The 21,919-nt window shown below is 40.9% G+C and overlaps 1 protein-coding gene across 5 annotated transcripts in view; it reads left to right on the forward strand.

Moving 5' to 3' along the window:
- RBM26 (RNA binding motif protein 26) overlaps window positions 12,163-21,919 on the forward strand; it is a 51,803-nt gene continuing 42,046 nt past the window's right edge. For all 5 annotated transcript variants that reach the window (XM_021416903.1, XM_021416936.1, XM_021416919.1 and 2 more), the window contains exon 1: window positions 12,163-12,381. In XM_021416903.1, coding sequence (XP_021272578.1) covers window positions 12,311-12,381 — 71 coding nt within the window. In that variant the 5' untranslated portion in view covers window positions 12,163-12,310. The remainder of the gene's footprint in view (window positions 12,382-21,919) is intronic.

Here is a 21,919-nt window from a genome sequence, read left to right on the forward strand (position 1 = left end):
AAGGCAGGTCCTGCTTGACCAACCTGATCTCCTTCTATGATCGAGTGACCCGCCTGGTGGATGAGGGAAAGGCTGCTGATGTGGTCTACCTGGACTTCAGCAAAGCCTTCAACACCGTCTCCCACAGTATTCTCCTGGAGAAGCTGGCAGCCTGTGGCTTGGACAGGTACACTCTTTGCTGGGTAAGAAGCTGGCTGGAGGGCCAGGCCCAGAGATTGATGGTGAACGGAGTTAAATCCAGCTGGCGACCGGTCACGAGTAGTGTTCCCCAGGGGTCGGTGCTGGGGCCTGTCCTCTTCAATATCTTCATTGTTAACCTGGATGAGGGCATTGAGAGCACCCTCAGTAAGTTTGCAGATGACACCAAGCTGGCAGGAAGTGTTGATCTGCCTGGGGTTAGCAAGGCCCTACAGAGAGATCTGGACAGGCTGGATCTCTGGGCTGAAGCCAATGGGATGAGGTTCAACAAGACCAAGTGCTGGGTCCTGCACTTTGGCCACAGCGACCCCAGTCAATGCTACAGGCTTGGGGCAGAGTGGCTGGAGGACTGTGTGGAGGAAACAGACCTGAGGGTACTGGTCAGTACTTGGCTGAACACGAACCAGCAGTGTGCCCAGGTGGCCAAGAAGGCCAATGGCATCCTGGCTTGTATCAGAAATAGTGTTGCCAGCAGGAGCAGAGAAGTAATTGTCCCTCTATACTCAGCACTGGTGAGGCTGCACCTCGAGTACTGTGGTTAGCTTTATGCTCCTCATTGCAAGAAAGACATCGAGGCCCTGGAGCGTGTCCACAGAATGGCAACGAAGCTGGTGAGGGGTCTGGAGCACAGGCCTTATGAGGAGTGGCTGAGGGAGCTGGGATTGTTCAGTCTGGAGAAGAGGAGGCTCAGGGGAGACCTTATTGCTCTCTATAACTACCTGAAGGGAGGTTGTAGTGAGCTGGGGATCGGCCTCTTCTCTCTTGTAACCAGTGATAGGACTGGAGGGAATGGCCTCAAGTTGTGCCAGGAGAGATTCAGGCTGGACATTAGGAAATTCTACTTTTCTGAAAGAGTGGTCAGGCGCTGGAATGGGCTGTCCAGGGAGGTGGTGGAGTCACCGACCTTGAAGGCGTTCAAGGGACATTTAGACGTTGTGTTGAGGGACGTGGTTTAGTGAGAACTATTGGTGATAGGTGGACGGTTGGACTGGATGATATTGTAGGTCTTTTCCAACCTTGGTGATTCTATGATTCTGTGATTCTATGAATTTCAAAATAGATCTTTATAGTTTATTTTTTAAAGAATTACTGGAGGTGATTCCTGCAATGAGAGAAGCTATTGCTATGTCTATGGATTCCAAGGGCTCATAAAAGAATGCAATTACATGGACCAAAATCTGACACACCGTCTTATCTCAGGAGATTGCTGTGGCTGTGAAGGTGTGCATGGAACCAAAATTATCAACAGTAGAATCTCCTTAAGGTTAGTGCATGGACTAATTCATTTTTAAGATATTATAGAAAAAAACTTGCTGATTTCACTTGCAGATGACCAGATAACCTACCACTTAAGATGGTAGGTTATAAATATGTATTGAATAAAGATCTGCCTTTTAATTCTCTGATCAAATGATGGCAATTATCTATCTGAATAAAGTCAACCAGTTGGTTTGCAACGGTCAGCTGAAATCAACTGAAGGCCTGGAAATAATAGATTGTACTGCTCTACTGGATAGGAGAAACTCTGCGTTTTGTGAATTCTCTATTAAGGAATATTCTGAGAGAACTGGATGATGCAGATGCTACATTCCATCATACACTCCTCATCATGAATGAACAGTTATGGGACTGAAGTGGATTCTCCTGTGACATGCCCATCCCTGAAGGCATTCAAGGCCAGGCTGGATGTGGTCTGGGCAGCCTGGTCTAGTGGTTGGCAACCCTGCACACAGCGGAAGGGTTGAAACTCGATGATCTTTGAGGTCCTTTTCAACCCAGGCCATTCTATGATTCTAAGAAGATATCCTGGCTTGGATTAAATTCTTCATAAAATTCTTCCCAATAAATTCTTATAGTATTACACAAAATCTCAATTCAATAGTTGCTCAACAAACAAGAAATTTTTTATTTTTCTGAAACAGTATAAAATCAAGGATCTCAACTAGCAGAGTAGTTTCCCTTGATTATTTCCTATGCATCCTACTTTGTCCATTCAGTGTTCTGTTGTTTGGTTTGTTTACATCTCCCTTGTTAGATTAAACTAACCCACATGTATCTTAGTATATTTATAGGAAATATCACTCCCTCACGGACACCCCCTGCTGATGACAGTAACTTCTATTTTTAGTTAAGCAGCATATTTACTGAGCGCTGGTGCAAGTGTTTAGTTTCAGATTTGTAACTCAGTAAGGTTTTTCTGAGCAAACAACTTTACAGACATCTTGCTATGAGTGATAACGAAGATGTCCAATACTTGTTTAAAAATTGCATTTATTCTTTCGTTTCCAAGATCTAAATATCAAAAATTTCACCAGTTTCACATCTCAGACTGTGCATGTTTTATTGAGTTAAAATCCCAGCAAGTACATATCCACATTAAAACAATAAGCAAATATCAACATACATTTATTTTTGCAAAACCTGGCAGAGATTTGATTTGATTTCATTGCAGGCTAGCCATTGCTATGCCCATCATGCTACTAGAAGAGTCTGTCACTGGAGCTATCTTCCCTAAGTATTTTGGGAGAGCCCTCTGGTGAGACAACAGTAAGGGTTCTGGAAAGGTTTTTTTTTTTTCTGTTATACCGCACAACTGAAAGGCACGATAGGCCATTGCTGCAATAGGGGAGAGGAAAGAAAAAAGGGTGTTTTGCCCGAATAATCACAAGCTAGGTGCAAACAATCAGTGCAGATCAGGCCTGATCAGAGTGCTTTAAGGAACTGTGCAAAATGTGGTGATTATTACCCTCTGCATGTGATTCTTTATTCGCTCTCCAGTTTGAAAGGAAAAAAAAGTTGTAGAGCTGTTATACCTAATGTGCTGCATCTTTTTTTTATGGCAAAATTCTGCACCTTTTTGCATAACGTAAGTAGGAAATACTGTCATAGTTATTGGTTCTTTTAGGAAGTAATTTCACAGTTTTCGATGAGCCTTTGAGAAAGTTCTGTGTTCTTGCAGTATTTTGAGTAAATTCAATTATGCTCAAGAAGCTGAATCCATTCAACATCACATACAGAATAAGTAATATTCCCCAAATCTTATTTTGATGCCCACTAAAAAAATTCTAGTTATGTTTTCCTGAGTTAATTCCTTTCAGAGATGGCATTCTATATGATTTATAAAGATTAACTTGAAATGCAAATAAACTTCATTAATGATTTGACCACTCGCAGGTCTGCAGAGAACACTGACTTCAGAAAGAGATTTGAAGTAACACACGTTCAAAAGATAAGAGCTGAAAGAAAATATGGGAAAAAATAAAGCAAGTTTAACTTAAATTTATTGCTAAATTTAATAGCACTATGCTTAACCAAGAGGACAAGAACAAGGTCATAACACCACACACACTTTGCAGTGTTCACTCTTGGAAAGAAGATCTCAGGTCCTCCTCTCATGCTCCCTTATCCTGCTGTTTATGGCCAGTACCCTGAAGACTGGAAGCATTAACTAGTATTGGCTCCTAGAGAAATGTCTTGGCTTCTTTACAGTGAAAAATATTACACTTCTTGAAAGTCTGCATTAAAGCAAATGGAGCTACTTAAAGAAACAGTAGTATTATTCAGTGCCATAAAAGAACAACAGGTCAGGAATTTAATAAAGGAAGTGTACAATTCAGAGTTTGCAGAAAGTATTTTAATGGAGAAGGCCAACAGGTAATCTGAAGATATTTTTCCTGTTTCTACATGCTGTATCATAATATTTAATTAGTTCATATCTGAATGTGTGTTTGGAAGGATTTTTAAAAAATGTTTTCTTAAACAACTATTAGAAAATGACAGAATGCCAGTCTCGTTGCAGTTGGAAGGAACCTCTTGAGATCAAGGGGTCAAATGTTTTCTCAAGCAAGGTCAAACGTCATTCATGGTCAAAATAAAACAGCTTGCAGACAAAAAAAAAAAAAAAAGATAATGTAACTAGTAGCAGCTGAAAATGATATATAACATACCTTAGTAAATAAAAGCCATTTTAAGCAAAAAAAAAGGCATAAAAGCAATTTCATTTCATTTCTCTTCTTCAGTAGCACGAAGCTGCCACACAGATTATACATTTTATTTTCATTCAGTGAATTCATTAAAAAAAAACCCTTCATGTAGCTCCTGTTACAGGAAAATAGTGTGACTCCCTTGCAAGTAGATAAATGAGTAGAAATGTAGAAATTTCAGAACTGGTGAGGCCACACCTTGAGTACCGTGTCCAGTTTTGGGCCCCTCACTGCAAGAAAGACATTGAGGCCCTGGAGCATGTCCAGAGGAGGGCGATGAAGCTGGTGAGGGGTCTGGAGCACAGGCCTTATGAGAAGTGGCTGAGGGAGCTGGGATTGTTCAGTCTGGAGAAGAGGAGGCTCAGGGGAGAGCTTATCACTCTATAACTACCTGAAGGGAGGTTGTAGTGAGCTGGAGGTCGGCCTTTTCTCTCTTGTAACTAGTGATAGGACGAGGGGGAATGGCCTCAAGTTGTGCCAGGGGAGGTTCAGGCTGGACATTAGGAAACACAACTTTTCTGAAAGAGTGGTCAGGCACTGGAATGGGCTGCCCAGGGAGGTGGTGGAGTCACCGACCCTGGAGGTGTTCAAGGAACGTTTAGACATCGTGTTGAGAGACATGGTTTAGTGGGGTTATTGGTGGTAGGTGGATGGTTGGACTGGATGACCTTGTAGGTCTTTTCCAACCTTGGTGATTCTATGCTTCTATGTCTATCAAGTCATTTTCTGATGACTTTGTCTGTAAAGTCAGGAACATCTAAGTGGTATGAGAAATTGTAACAATTAGCATTTAAAAACTGGAATACTTATGTATGCTTTGTGTCTTTAAATTACTTTTTAAATACAATAATTTCTGAAAATTTCTTAGCAAGTAAATATGACATTAATATGCTCTGAAGGTAGAATACAAATATAGCTCGCAATGGGCAGGTTTAATAACACGTTTAAGGACATTAATATTAGACTGAAGTGATGCAAACATTTCTAGTATATTTGGATTCTGATAATTTCCCCCTTTACCGGTGGCTGCAGAAGAAAATTTTTAAAAATCTCTCTAAAATGGGCTATGACTGGGAATCCATTTATTTACTAGCTATTCATAACACTATGAACAGCTTTTATGCTTGACAAGAATTGCTGGAAGTATCTAGTTGTTAATTTAGTCTTCACTGAATTTTGTAAAAAAACGATTTTGAAAGTTTTCTAAAAAAATATCCTCTAAAAAACAGATTTACTGACTTTCCCCGGAGAAATAATCCACATTGCCCGTACAGCGTCACCGACGCAGGAAACAATGTTTGTGCTCCCTCTACTGGCTCTGCAGCAGCATCCGCCTAAAACTAATCCCAACTACATGAATAGCAACAGAGAAAATACAAATGTAAAGCATCGTATTGCTTCAGCTTCCTTAAAAGGGAAAAGAAAAATTGAAAGTTGTTTCTTTCACATGGAAACCATTACAAAAATAGATTTTATTTCCAAGCTTTCTGATTTCTTTCCAAGATCTACGGTTGAAAAAATATAAAAATGCCTTGCACAATGGATGACAGCATTTTCTCAGCATTAGCAATACTGAAGTAATCTTTAATAATCCATCACATTATCAAAATCTGATCTCTGTGTTGGGCAATCTGAAAATTGTAAAATAATATAGTTCATTGAATAAATTCTTCACGAAGAAGATTTAAATAACCTTTTTAATGCTAAAAATAGATTAATTCTTAATTGATAACTCAGTAAACCCAATAACTCCCCCAGTGCAAAGAATTAAAGTATAAAAGAAAAAAAAGAATAAAATCATCTTGGGGCTGATTTACTCGAGTATTTCTGTAGGAAGAACTCACACAAATAAGATTTCACTGCTTCACTATACTGGATTCTACATACAGTAGTCTATCATGAAGAAGAATCAGTACTCTGAACAATATAACCTTCCTCTCCAGTAGGTATGTAGCCTTCAAAATTCTTTGGCAGTGTTTTGAATCTGTTGAATAATACATAGTTCTTCCATTTGTGGCGTGAAGCCATCTTTGTTGGATCAGTCATGTGGTCTGTCTGAGCAGCATTTCAAGATGGCTGGCAATAAGATTTAAATGAAACAAGCGTTTATTTATAAATAAAAATAAGTTAGTGGTTTCAAGATAGATGGAAAATGTACATTGTTTTTCCATATACTACAAGTTCAACTATGACCTTATAGAGCTAAGAGGCAGAAGACCATGCCATGCCTCAGGAATGTCTTAACTCCAGCGTGACGTGTCCTACACAAACACTTATTTGGCAAAATAATTCTCCTCCACTTTTGTTCAATTTAACAGCAAGGTGGGATGAGCATAACAAATAACAGGAAGGGAAAAATTAAGCTCTTGCTTGCTTCCCCCATGGTTTATGTGTGATTAACATCTGACACTCAAAGGATACTATGCCTTCCATTTCTTTATAGAATCTGTGTACCAAAATACACTAGGTGGTACCACCTGGTTGTGCCACCAAATCTGGCACAGTCAAGAGTCAACAGTCCATGTGCTGTGCAACGTGGTGCAAAAATGTACATTTATGGCCAAAAATGGGTCAGAGCATTAGCTGGTTATGTAAGCACATAAAACAGGAATTTGGAAATGACATTTGGGATGGATGTAAGCAAGCTGGTGTCTCTTCTCCAGAAATCGTACATACAGAGAACATGCTGAGACAAAAAATGAGAGTAAGTGCAGTCATCAGCATCACAGCTGCATCCTGTCTCAACCAGGCTCATCCAGTGCGCGTTCTTGAAAGGGAATTTGGGAACATGGGCAGCCACTTACCCCCACTTGGAGGCACAAATCCAGGTGTGGCTCTGTCCTGTAATTGTTTGCTCACACAGAGACCACAGTGACACAGCTGGTACTTGCTGACTGTACCAAGATGCCTTCTGGAAGATGAAGCTTTGCTGGTTGGTGTCATAGGGACAGAGTTATGAACTATGTATTTCCCTTCCTGCTCCACCTCATTTTGGGAAGAAGAGGATGTATTAATTACAGCCCAGGCCCTTTTTCAGTCATCGTTCCCATAGCATAGGTAGGGGCTAAGCTTCATTTTGATGCCATTAGCAAAATGGAGCAATCCACAGCAAGCTGTCCTCATATTAGTACAATGAGGCTACTAATGAGGCTCCACAGCATGAGTATCTTGTAATACAAAACTGACCCATTTCATTTTTTAATACACAATGCCATTTAGAAATATACCATATAGACTTAGTATATAGTATGACTTGGTAAGTGTGAAGTTTGTTGTTAAATATCCACTACTGGTAATGTCTCTTACTATATTTAAGCAATAGTAACACACAGAGTTTGTAGATTTGACTCTTGACTGCAACACTAGTTCTGACTTAGGCTTTCAAGAAAACCTGTTTAACAAGTGTTAATGTCAGTTTGAAAAAGCAATGCTCCGCTCTGTGTCTTGTAATCTCAGGCTAAATGCTACATCATGAGCTACAAATACCTAAAAGACCTGTTGCTCGTGTGTGTGGAAAATTAAAAATAAAAATAATAACTCACAGAGAGATTTTCATTCCGTCTCTAATGACCCTAGCTTACACATGTGAACACTGAAGAAGGATGAGATCATAGACACGTTTAGAAATATCCACTAATACATTCATCTGGGAATCCAATATATTGGGATCACACAAGAAGAGCCAGCTGCCGATTCTAAAACTACAGATGCATGAAATTGATTCTCTACCTGTAAGTTAGGCAAAGGAAGAGAACATAGTAACTGTGTACACCTACAGACATACAAATGTGTATCTACAAATATTGAAATAGCAAATAACAGCAAAAGCCCAAACTCACGGGAAGTGCAAACAAAAAATCTGAACAACAAAGATATTTTTGTTCCATAAAGCCATCCTGATGCCATTCAATTTCACTGACCCTGCTATTTCAGCCAATGCTGTGGTGCTGTGATTTGTGGCACGCTGCAGGGAAGTGAAACCCTCTATCTCCAGATCATCTACTCAGATACTTCTGAGGCCTGTAGTGCTTAAGTGCTTTTATTTGTTTGGATTTCAGGAAGATACTAGGGGCTTCATGTCTGGAACTGGTGGGTCCACCATGCCAAACCAGAATCACATTTAACATTAGTGGAAAACCTACAGTCAGAGAAGAATGGTTATACAATAGCAAATACTACCTCACTTTCCTATTAAAAACAAAACAAATCAAAGTGAAGCATTAGCTGGGTAGATTGAATAATTTAATAATGCTGTAGATCAGTCTGGCAGCTTAAAAAAAATAAACTCACATAGAAGAAAACAAACAAAAACACAAATTAATACTCTATCTATTACAAAGACACTGTCTGGTAAAAGTGAGAGAGGCCTGGCAAGAAGATAGACGTTCTCCAAAAGTTGTTCTCAACTATTAATTATTTCTTGTTTCAAAAAACATTGAAGATCAAATATGAGTTAAAAAGAAGCTAATGGATAATCAAGAAAATGTCAACTTTCAAAGAAAGGTCTTTAATTCTTAAAAATCCAACCTTTAGACATTGACAAAGAGTGTGTATGATTAAAACCCCTATGGCTTTGGAGAGCCGTTGGTTAAGAATTGGGAGAAAAAAAAAGAAAAAAAAAGACGTATCGTTGTCTTGGTTGGCAATATTCATCTCCAACGTAAGTGGCTGAAACAGTGAAAATGTGCATATTATTATTTTTAGATGAATGAAAGAGTTAGATAAGACTACTGCAAACTAGGCACACACTAAACTTATGAACTTGGGAGTTATTATATATGAAAACATCTGTACTACTCGAAAGAACTTAATAGTGTCTTTATAAGCTAAAAGTGCTAGTAGGAATCAATAATTCTGATGCATGAATAAATAAGAGAATGAGATTTGTATTTCTTTATTAACATGACAATTTATTTATACTTTAAGATTGTTGATGTCAAAATGCACTTTCTATATTAATTCAAAGCACGTATCTGTCTATTTTCATATTTTGCAATATCTGTGATTTAATTCCAATTCAATGTTTGGTCTCTACAGATCATATTCATGATACAGTGCATCGCTGTCATTCAGCAACAGGAACTGATTTTCCAAACAAAGATGGTAAAATTGTTGAAACCTAAGAAGAGTATTTTAAATTCTTCATTTGCTGCTTTCCAATCTTTTCAAAAATTCATTCTTTCCCTTGGTATCTTCTTACTGACTTTCATTGTATAGGTAGGGATGACATTTATGTTTTTTTTTTCTCTTGGACAGTTTATGAACTTTACACTGAACAGGTACAGGAGAAATAGTAGGTTATTTGTCTCACAGAAATATGACAAGTTAATAATTACTTTGACCCTCTGCACAGATTCTCTATTGTGTTGCATTAAATGAAATATGATTTTCAAGATTTTTTTCAATTAAAGTGCTGATTTCATGTGCAACTACAGTTTAAGCAAAGACTACTTCTTAGTAAACTACTAAGATTTTTAGGATGTTGTGTCTTAAATAGAAGCCATCTTATGTAAAGAAGCTACCTTATATGTCAGAGGAGATGTTATTCTTAGATTCAATAAATACTTTTTCACTTTGGTTTCCTCTAATTCCTGCCATGAAATTAAATGAAAATTGCTTTAAAAGTGCTACAGAACATTGTGGCAACTTCTGAAGATGTTGGTTCTAAAACTTTGTAAGGCCTGAAGTTTACTCTGCAAATGCTGAAAGAGGAAATGTCAGAAGCTATAAATGTATTTACTATGGTTAATATTGCCACAGAAGGGTGATAATGCATGCTTCTATCAGCATCATAATGTTCATAAATTACATGCAGACAAAGTGCATAAAATGTACTTGTGAAATACATTTGTGGATCACAAATTTCATTTACTTACAACCGTGTGCTTCGGAATAGTTTGACAGCAGTTTAGAAAATGAGGTGCCAGACACAGTAAAGTTGCTACCGTCATTATATGCAAACACTTTATGAGGGGAAGAAGTGGAGGCAATGTTTTTTTGCTGGCTTGTATATTTTAGGATCAAAGGTAGTTACCAAGATGATAGTGAAGCAGACTGACACAGTGTTTTCCTGAATTATTTCTACTAGACTCTGGTTTTTGCAAAGGATTAAAGGCCAGATTCTTATCACAATGCCTGATTTCTATGTGCCAGTCCCTTCAAAGACAGATCACACCCAAGCTTAATAACACTTTCACATATTCAAGGGGAATTAACTTACAACTTAGTGACTGCAAGCCAAGGACTTTTTTACGTGTATAAAAAACCTCCAAAGAATTTCACATGCTGATGACTTTTTGTCTACCGACTGGATGCGCTGCTCACTCTCCACTATGTAGAGAAATCAAAGTATATCTTGAAATTGGAAAGACCTCACAGAACTACCTGCAAAACTGGTAGTTTTACTGGTTGGCTTATTTACCTGTGTTGGATACTTGACATCTCCTCTGCAGAGGCAAAGTTCTACGCAGAAGCATGAAGAAAAAAAATAAGGACTGTAATAGATTATGGTCCTTGTTCGACTACAGGTTCAGAGAGGTAAAGATTTTTCGGGAGGGAAGTAGGTGCTAAGGGTCTGTGGTGGGCTGCTACAAGCGGAGTGAAGATAGAGATGAATCTTGAAGGAGTTCCCAGGCCAGGAAAGCAGCCAGGCACTCCTGCGCCCAAACATACCTTGTCTTCACCGGTGCACTCCAAGACTACTTCTGCTATTATCCTGATTCCACATAACATAGGTAGGATATCAGGATGCTGACATATTGACAGACTGGTCAAGATCAAAGTTGCTGTCCCGTCTAGCCTGATTACCCAAACTCTATAGCTGTGAGAAACAGGAAGGCAGCTCAACAGTCACCTGTCTGCTCTGCCCTCAGACAGACAGTCAACTACTTCCTTGGAATATCTGCCTCCGTTTAATGACTATCTAAAACAGCTCACAACCTGGGGTTAGGTGCTGGTCTGTCGTAAGTCTACTGAATCTAGGCAGATAAAATCACATCAGCCGTATTGTTCCGTACTCAGCAAACGTGGGGTACTGAAAAAAAAACCCAGCACTTACTGCTATTTCAGGTATCTCACAGGACAACTCAGAATTGCTATGGGGGCTCAACCACCCAAGGGAGATGGGTCTGAGCTGTGGGAACATCTGCCATTCCAAGGTCAGCAGAGGTGACATGGGTGCTTCCCAGGATCTTACCCCTAAGAGCAACATCATCCCGATGCCAGGATGGTGCCCATATGCTTTACATGGTGCCCATATTGGCATTTTCACCCAGATGTCAGCTCTGTAGGGTCTAAAATACAACCCTGTAGACAGGAGTGAGGTATATAACAGCAGTGTTTATAAACATTGGCTGTGATGAATTGGCCGAGAAAGTGCTGAGAACTGTATCATTTTTTTAAAGCGATTTTAAACAACTTTCCAGCTGTTGACAGTTATGAGACTTTGCATCACAGGGAAGGGGGGAAACACTCCCCCACGTTTTGTTTCTCCGAGACGCGCTTCGTTATTACAGCGTCCTGTCGACTTCCCAGGAGGCTCTCTTCCCCGCCAAGAGCCGCCTCCACCCACTGTGGGCAGAGCGAACTAGCACGGCCAAGCAGCCATGGCCGCCATCACCACCCCCCACGGCCGCCGCGCAGCCGGGCTGGGCCCCGCCTCCCGGCAGGCCTCGCGCGCCACCTGTTCTCGCGAGACTCCTTATGCTCGCGACAGCGGCGCGCCGCCATCTTACCTGCTCGCTCGATCGTCCCTTCGTTCTGCCTCGCTCTACGGCTGAGGGGCGAGGGGGGGCGGCGCGTTTCGGGGCCGCGTTCGGGGCCCGCCGGCCGCTGCCGAGGAGCGGGAAGAAGGGAGCCGCGGGGCGGCCGGGCCGCGTTTCCCGGCCAAGGAGAAGCGAGAGCGGGGCCCGCGGGGAGCAGCCGCCGCTCGGCTGGTTCCGCCCCCTTCGTGGCGCTGGGCCTCCTGCCCCTGCCGAGCGGCCTCTGCCGAACCGGGAGGCGGCCTCGGGGGGCAGGGGGAGGCGCGGCGGGAGCCGGGGTCCCGGCCGGCGGGGCGGCACGGAGCCCGCCGCCGTCGCTGGTGGTGGTGCTGCTGCTGCCGGGGAGGCGCGGGGCCAGGGCCGCTCTGGATGGTGGTTAAAATGATCATAGAAAACTTCGAGGCGCTGAAATCCTGGCTCAGCAAAACGTTGGAGCCCATGTGAGTAGCCGCGACCCTGCCTCTCTCCCTCCTGAACAACCCTCCCTGGGAAAAGACGGGACAGGTCGGGCAGGGGAGCGCCGTGAGGCAGAGCTCCGGGGCGGCGTTCCGGCAGGTGCCCTCGGCGCGCCCTTCTTCCCCGCCTCCGTCGGGCACCGCAGGGCTGTGCCGTGCCGTGCCGTGCCCCCGCTTCTCTCGGCGCGGTCCTCGGCGGGGAGGCAACGCCGTCCTTCTCGTGAGGATGCAGCTTCTCCCCCTAGCGACCGCGTTCGTCGCTAGCGCCCGTGCTTCTTCTCTTTGTAGTGAGCGGAGGTAATGTCTGCGATTGCGGCCCGCGCAGCTCGCCCCATCGAGGCCAGGGGAATGGCCACCGGCTGCCGTTCTGAGGCTCTGAGAGGGCTCCCGTGCAGCTCGGGGGTTTCTGACTGTTACCTACATCGTTCGCGGTTGTTTTGAACGTTTGGTACACTAGTATTTCTCCCCTCCACCCCCCCCAACTAAAAATTGCATCAGTTGCATAGAGCTCTGGGAAGTAGGAGCCCCAGAGAGTAATTTGCCTGTTTGTGAATTCCTGCTTGGCCTCTGAGCGTAGCATTCATGCTAGTAATAAGGACTCTTCTGCACATAGTCAGACCGTGGAGTACTAATCTTTCTTCACTGGATAATATTCTGGTAGCGTTGATATGGAAACTTGGTTTTAAATGTTTCATGTTCTGGAAGTATGGTGCCTGTAAACATTTTGGATCAGGGCAAGCTCTTGTCTGGGCATTACAAAACACCACTCCAACTTGTCTGTATTAAGTTGTTGGAGCATGATTTGAGTCAGTATAACCAGAGCTTATAAATGAACTCCAACGTTAACTTTTCTTTTGAGTTACTTGTCCATGGTGGGCTTTACTCTGACGCTGTTGGATTGAGGTGGAGAGGGGGATCAGCTCTATGGTTTCTATAGGTATTAGACAAGTATATGTAGGTACACGCACAGTTTGTATGGCTCGTGTTGAAATAGCCTGAATAAGGGTCAGGAACTGGAGAGAGGTGGTTCTTTTTTCCGTAAGACCTGATCAAAACAACGCTGAAGTAGGTGACTCTTGAACTTAGTTCCTGTGGACTTTGAATTAGGCCTGCAACAAATTTCTGTGAGTGCACTTGTACAAAAGATGTAATCCTTTATACCGTGGTAGGATTTTATTTTAAGTTTTATTTGGGAAAAGTGTCTTTCTTACGAAGGAGGTGAACTAATCTTCCTCTTGCGTAAATGTAAGGTGTTACTGAAATAACAAAGCATACTCTGTTCTGTGGTAATAGATCTAGCTGACCTATTACTGGCAATAGTCTTCTGATGCAGAATATTTCGTGTTAGTATCTGAGTGTTTTCTCAGTGAAACTTCTGTTAATAATAGTGGGCAGTTTGATGCGTCTTTAGAGCATGCTGTTCAGATTTGTAAGTAGTAGATTTGTAGGTAGTGCTTAACTTTGGAAAGTCTTGTAGTACCCTCATAAATGCTGGTAGTTCAAAATGATAGGTGGTGCATGATTCCCTCTCAGTTAGGCAGCTGCTGGGTACTGATGTGTTACCTTCAAACAATTTAGGAGTATTGTCAAATTCTGTGAGACTGGAAATCCACTGTTGACGTTTGCAGTAGGGCTTCAATTGACTTCAAAATCGCATTCATTATTGAGTATATGTACTAGGTTATCTTGATTTTACGGGTCTGTATCCAGAGGCTTTTCTGCTTTTGAGTATTGCACATCAGAAGCTGAAGCTTGACTTTACCGGTTTATTTTAGATTTCCTATGAACAATCTAAAAAGCATCAAAAATTTGCCAGATAGGATTTAGCAAGAGGTCAGTATGGTTCCTCAGCTCTCCTCAGCCTTCATTCATGCATGGTGAACAGTGGTAACTTCTCATCATGGTAAGAAGCCTGGGATGCACAGTGTTTGTTTGTCTGCTGTCTGCTAGCAACAGTCAACAGTTAAAGGCTGAAACTGGAATTCTCAGGGTTTGAGATCAGTGTGATTTTCTGTTTTTAATCACTTAAGGCACCAAGATATTTCCGTTAAACTAATTGTAACATGTGAATAGTTCAGATATGGTTCTCATGTTTGAAAAGTATGTTGTGGGCTGGGTAATTGCTGTCCTGGAAGATGCTGAGTTTTCGGAATTTTTAGTTTGGGAGGAAAAAAGCCAGCAGGAGCTGTTAAACTCAGCTGTCATTGAGTTTTGTGCTGTGTTCTATCCAGCTGCATTGTCCCATTACACACTGGATTGAGTGTAGAGTTATTGTCATTTCCCATCAGTCAAATACCTTGGAGATGCTTCTTATCTCAGGTACCTGAAATGCATGCCTATAGCCATAGCTTCTGGCTGTATGAAAATTCTACTATGCAGTTACTTCTTTAGAACTGCTGATGTTATACTAGCACGATGAGGCCCTAAGTGCCGGTCACCTGGAGGCGTTACTGTAGCCTGAAAATAACTTTTTTTACTTTTCTTTGCCTTTTAATTAAACATAACTGTGTCAAGCGTGTACGTCTCGTGACTCTTCCTGAGACCTTTAGCTGTGAGATAGGCAACTGAATTTCCCAGTTTGACTAAGAAACATATCGTCATACCCTTATGGTGGTGTTTTGATGGTTGTAAAGTGTGAAATATTTTTAAGAAGATAAGTAAAGACACTTCCTACACACCTCTATGTATGTCTGTATTTGTGTGCTAGATATCTAGAGCTAGGTAGTTAGCTGCTGGTTTCCAAGTTGTCCATTTCGAAGTATCCAGAACTTGTCAGTCTTGGTGTATAATTTGTTGCAAAGGCTGTAGCATGCATAGTCCTTAAACATATGTTTCAGAACTAGAAAATGGTAATATCCATGAAAGTTGTTTCCTTTAACTAGAAATTTTTATCTTTGAAATATTACTAAGCATCAGCAAGAGTGTGAACTTTTTAAGTATAATGAAACAAGTGTTGAATATTTTTGTGTAGACTGGATGTGGTTGGATTACTTGCACATGGTGTCTCTGGGAAGTAGTGTTCATAGATAAGAATGTTTTTTTTTTTGGCGGGGGGGGGGAGGGTGAATGTTGGAATATAGATTACAGAATTTATTTGTTTACTTCCTGGAGTGTTCTTATGTCTTTGTCAAAGCCTTGGTGGCCCTCCATACAAATGCTCTATCTGAGATGGGTTGTGTTGCAGAAAGGCAGAAATGGCAAGTGCTGCTGTGCTGGAGCATATATGCATGCATTCCAGCTCTGCTTGAGGGGGGGGTGCTTCTCCACTGACTTTCTGCTGGTCTTTGAAGTATAGGCCTTTTTTTTCCTTCGGTGCGTGTGATTTTGGAAATCACTTTGAAAAAACTGCGTGGGTTCACAGAGAATTACATAACGTGCACACAAGCATTAACGATACGTGCGTGTGGATGCAGTAGCAGTGTAAACAAAGTAGAGGTACTGTTGTGCTATGGCTGCTTTGTATTTGACTAGAACTATCTTGTATGTTTAACTCAAGCTATCTCTGTGCAGAAGATACGTGTGTCAGCAGTCGTCTTTGCTGCTTGCAGATTGCAGTGTGCTTGCTTTCTAGTATTACATAATTGTTTCTCATCCATGGTATGGCTCCTGTAATGTATGTGAAAGTAACGTTAAACTTGAAGTATAACCTCATGTCTATCACCTCTACGTTTTGTACTAACAAAGACTTTGCTAAGCCATTTCTACTGTGGTGGATTTCTTTTCTGCAAGTCTGTTCTAGATCCTGTATAAACTGTGTATATATGCCTGCTAGTATGTCAGGATCTGGCTTGGCAAGGTGGTAAGGAGGCAGGTCTTCTTCGTTTTGTTGCTAGCTGCTTTGCACAAACGCTGCGCTCAAACACCTCGCCTTTATAAGACACTGTAATATGCTCCCCCTTGCCCTAATTCTTTGCAGTGGAAAATTATCTTGTTTTTAATTACTTTGTGTAAAATAAGTGTAATTAAAATCTTCTGCTGGCACACTGAATTTTACTTACAAGTTCAGTGAGCTTCCTGTATCTGTTTTTTTCCTCTTTGCTGTATTTAGTTTTCCGAAAACATTTGTTCAGTTGCTAAGTCAGACTTGCAAAGAAGATGAAAAAAAAATCTGAAACAATGTTTGTGCAATATTTAGGCACCCCTCATTCAAATTGAAAGGCCTTTTTGCAGCATTTAATTCTGTAAATGATAATGGCATTGGAACTATTTTGACAGAAAAAAATCCAAATTGTTTGAAGAATATTTTGAGTATATTTGTCATTGGAATATTTTCTGGGAAACAGAATGTGCTGGTATTCACCTATACCTTCACTCTTTTCCTGCTTGTAGTGCTTTTCAACCTTTTGTTGTTAAATTTCATCGTGTATCTTATGTGTTTGGGTCTTGCTTAATTATTAATAGGTTACTGGTTAGTCCCTTCACCCGCTAGCTTAAGAAAAGTGAATAAAGGGGGTTTAACAATGGTGTAAAGAATATGATGATGACCCAAGGTACTGAAAGAACAGAAGTTGAAGTGAAAATCTTTGACATTCCTTTATATGTTCATGGCCTGCACTGTCCTACCAGAAAGACTTAACCCACCAGGAGGTTTCACTTTAATTTCCCAGAAACTTCCTCAGATGTTCGAAAGCATAACAAAAAGTTTGTTTAATTTACTGTTAACACTTTAACGTAAAGTATAACTAATGTAAGTGAAGCATGGGTGCACGTCACTGTTGTATCACTTTATACTGTGAAGTTTCTCCTCTGCATCCATTAAATTTGATAGTTGTTCATGTAACTCATGGGGAGCTGCAGAGTTTGGGAGTTGAATATGCCTAACTATCAGTGCTGATACTGTTAACGCTTATTTGGAAAAGGTACTGTGACAGAGTTACAGAATTGGGATTATAAGAAGGGGTACTTGAAATCAGAAAAGTAAAATAGGAGAAAATTATTCTTATTTTGTTGGACCTTCCTAGTTGTTACTCTGTACATCACCACCTGTGAAATGGATCCCCTTGGCTGCATCACAAGTCGCAGGTAAAATGATGATTCTTGCTTCCTGCGCTGAATGTGTGCTGAACAGCCAGCAAACTAACAGCAGTTCTGCCTCTTGAGAGTTGTTTTGTGTCTAGAAGATGGCATTTTAAGCTGTTGGTTGCTGGTTGCAGCTGTATGAGCCTGTCAGATTGGGATATCATATTTTAGAACTACAGTAATGTCATCAGTATCTTGTATAAGAGCACTGGCGGCTGTTGCATTCCTCAGCATACTTCCGTGCTTATAAAGAGCTGTCGAAAGTGGGCATTACAAGAATAGTGTCTCAAGATAGGTCAGACCTTGCTGGATGAGCCTGTCATTCCTTGAATTTCTGAGAACTGTAGCTTTTTACAGATTTTTGAGCACAGAATCTTGTAGCAACACAGTCAGATACCTTCTTTAGACTAGTTGCTTTGCCCAGTGAGCAGCAAGCCGCTTCTGCACACACTCATGCCCGCAAATGCGAAGCTCTCAAACAGCCACATCCACCGTGGTTAATGTCAAGGAGCAAACTGTGCTAGAGAAGTATGAATATTAATTTTAGGCAACAGAACTGGATTGCGAAGTTAAAGTTGTGATTTCTGAGGATCAAGGTGAGGCAAATAACATGCACCTACATGTTACTTCCTTTACGGAAAGATAATTCACTGCCTGGAGGTTTTTAGGCATGCTTTTGTGGTTTCAGTGTACTGTGGTAGTTTAAATTTGTCAAGAAGCTAGTTTCAGGACTTGCAGCACCTTCTTTTAAAGGTACATTCATTCTAAAAAAAAAAAACAAAAAAAAAAAACCGAAACAAAAACCTTGTAGCTTCTTTTACCTCTTTAAAAAAGTGGTGTGTGCCCTAACTGTCTCCTAAGTGAACTTTAGATTGAGTTTCTAGGCGTTAGATTGAAATACATAAATATATGTGAAATTAACGCATAGTGTTTTGGATACAGGGAGAGCTGATGGAAGTTGCTCTTCTTGTTCCCCGCTCTTCCTCAATCATTCCCCCCCCCCATGTGTGTAACCGTGTTCCCTTTGTGAAAACTGTCAGGTTACAGTTGGCTAGCTGCAGTTTGGGAAATTGTGGGTAAAATGGTTAAATACCCTATAGTTAAACACCACATGGGGATTGTTCCCTTCAGAATTTGCATGGAAGAGCCAAACACTCTCAACAGAGAGCAGACTTTGCTTAAACACACTAACCTTGCAAAATACGTTCTTAGTGTAGTCAAAGTTTGTTTATTCTTTCTTACTACTTCGGAAGGTATTTACTGTATATTTCTACTCTGTATGTTATAAAATGGTTATGCAGTATTTGTGTACAGAGGTATTTTGCCGATTTAGCTTATTTGCTGTGCTGAATTACTTTTAGCTATTTTGCTGTAGTCTTTATAAATAGTCAGTATAAACTTTGTTAATAAGAGGTTCTTTTATGTACAGCTAGCTAGCTACAGCAGTGAAATTTCTCCGCAAACAACTTGCATATGTTACACACTCCCTGAATTTAAGGATTAATTTTGATTCTTCTAATTAAATGTGCTTATAAAGGTTAAAGTGAGTTCTCAGAACTTCCTTTATCAGAAGCGGGGTGGCCAGCAGGGAGGGGGAGGTGATTGTCCCTCTCTACTCTGCCCTCCTAAGGCCCCATCTGGAGTACTGTGTGCAGGCCTTGGGCCAAGAAAGACAGGGAGCTGTTGGAGAGGGTCCAGATGAGGGCCACAAAGATGATCAGAGGGCTGGAGCACCTCCCCTACTGAGTCAGGCTGAGGGAGCTGGGCTTGTTCAGCCTGGAGAAGAGAATGCCCTGGGGTGATCTCATTGCAGCCTTGCAGTACCTTAAGAGAGCCTACAAACAGGAGGGGAGTCAACTCTTCACAAGGATAGATACTGGCAGGACAAAGGGAAACGGTTTTAAGTTGAAGGAGGGAAGATTTAGGTTGGATATCAGGGGGAAGTTCTTTACCAAGAGAGTAGTGGGGTGCTGGAACAGACTGCCCAGAGAGTTTGTGGATGCCCCGTCCCTGGAGGTGTTCAAGGCCAGGTTGGATGGGGCCCTGGGCAGCCTGGTCTAGTATTAGATGTGGAGGTTGGTGGCCCTGCCTGCAGCAGGGGGGTTGGAGCTTGATGATCCTTGAGGTCCCTTCCAGCTCAAGCCATTCTATGATTCCGTGATAAGTATTTTATGTTTTAAAATATGTAAATCTGAATATTGGAATCTGATAGGTTGAATGTTGCTTAAAGAATTGCAAACAATTAAGCTACAATTTTAAATAAAAGCTAAATTAGAGGTGGAAAAAAAAGTCTGTACAGGGAAGGAACTCCTTTTCAACCAAGTTACTCATACATTCTCTAATATGTAGTACTTAAATCTTTTTATGGCTTAAACTTACTTTCACAAGTTCAGTTTTCTTGTGCTGCTTTTTCTGTATTTGAAATGATAATTTGGAGTAATTTCAGCAAAAAAAAGGATGAGATTGGAAACAATGGAATTACAAAGAGGGATTTTGAAATTTTCTTTGAGTTTTGTTGTAGCTGTAAGCTCTTCTGCAGTGGAGCAGAGTGTTTGATTGGACATGACCTTGCTTTCTGAAACTTTTTTCCAGTGGTTAGAGGTACCCAGATCATTCCTTGAAGAACATGTAGCAAGAGTTTTTGTGTGTGTGTGCCCAAATGCTAGGTAGTGTTTACTAAAGCAGGATTTCTAGAGCAGTCTCCCTTGTCTAGCATAGAGTGGTAGACACAGTATGTTTGACTAACGTAGTAGGCCGTGCAAAAAAGCATTGCTGGAGGTGAAAACATTCGGCGTTTCTGATCAAGATCATGTATCTGGAAAGTAGGTGTAAGAAAATGTGCTGCGATGTTTAATTGTAGGAAGCATTGGGATGTACATCCTGCAGTGGAAGTTGGCTCGTATTACTTCAACCAAATGCTCTTTGCTTGCTCATTTTAAAAAAATAAGAAGACAGGAGGAGAAATTTCTGTGATAATTGTTGTGTATAGCCCAGGCCTATGAAAACTTGAGGGGAACATAGGTAGAACACTTAAAGTTGAGAAATTTTACTTGTTTAAATGGATGTGAATATTTTTCTAGTAACCGAATCTTAGCATAAGAATGAAGTTAAATGGGAACTTGTCGGACTTGTACTGCATACATTTGATTCTTGCTCAGGTCTTTGATGTCCTGCGCCATATTCAGGTTAAGCTAAGGGTTCAAACCTGTACTCAGCAATTAAAAATGTGTAATACTCAGTGAATGCTGTAACTGAAGTATACATTTATCTTAAAATTTGAAGTGCTGCTTAAATGATTTGAAATGCGTAGGTAGTAATCTCATTTTTCTAACGTGTTCTGAACAGTCGGTTACGTACCTTCCTCACGTTGTTGATCTTTTTAGCGTACAAGAAGACAATATGCTTTATGCTCTATGATGAATCCGTTGTGCTGCACAGTATATTCGGCTGCTGTCAGCATGGGTGCCTTTCCTATTTTCATTGAAGTGCCATTGCTTAATAAAGCATTGTCATCCATAAGAGTATAAAATGCAAGTGAAAGAGCTTAGGAAAGCTGATAAAGCTAGCTCAAAATGAATGAAACATTCATGCATGCACAGTAAAGATACTGCAAGTATATTGGGTATTATTTACACACGCAGACTCCCATTCTGTAAGAAAAGATTGTGAAACGAGAGGATGTACGAATTGCGGACCAGCAAGCCTCCTGTAATCCAACCCAGCGGATACTGACAGAACTGAGGATGGAGAATTAATACGCAGTATTTCAGAATTCTGCTGGGAGTGAGAAAGCACGAAGGAATTGCTTTTTGTGAAAGCAACCCTCCCTCAGAACTCTAATAGCTAGACAACAGAAATTATCAGGCTGTAGCCACAGTTTTGTAAAGTAAAACAGGTTTTTGTAGTGATTTCTTATTCCTCTCTCCTGCTAATTCATGTTGCTAGCAATTTAATTTTTCTATCATCTTGAGGGCAAAAAAAACTCTGAAAACCAGTGTAAATGAAAGATCATGCTGCAAACTTACTGTAAACATACTGTAAATATATCTGAAGTAACTAGTATGCTGTTAGTTTACAGAAAGATTTTCTCCATCTCATTCTACTACAAAGTACATTATGGAGTAATTCATCTGTGCTAGTATTTCTCAAAAACTTTTTTTGAATGGCCAAAAATAAATGCATATTTTTACTCTGATAGCAGATATGTTCTCCTGGTTATGTATAGGAGAATTTCTATACTTATGTATTGAATAGTAATGTTGGAATCCTGTCCATTTGTTTCGTTTATATGTGGTAATACCACATATGGAATGATAAACTACAAAACAGTGTCACAGGAGAAGGTGATTCTGTCTTTTGGAAATTAAGGTACGTTTTTATTGGGGATATTTTCTTGAGGGCATCATGGAGTTAGTTCAGTGGATGGAATGACATTCTGAGATCACTGCATGAGGGACAGCATCTGTGTGGCACGAGGGGAGAAAAAGCAGTGACTGTGTGTGCG

This window comes from Numida meleagris, chromosome 1, assembly GCF_002078875.1.
Source record: "Numida meleagris isolate 19003 breed g44 Domestic line chromosome 1, NumMel1.0, whole genome shotgun sequence".
Classification (NCBI taxonomy): domain Eukaryota; kingdom Metazoa; phylum Chordata; class Aves; order Galliformes; family Numididae; genus Numida; species Numida meleagris.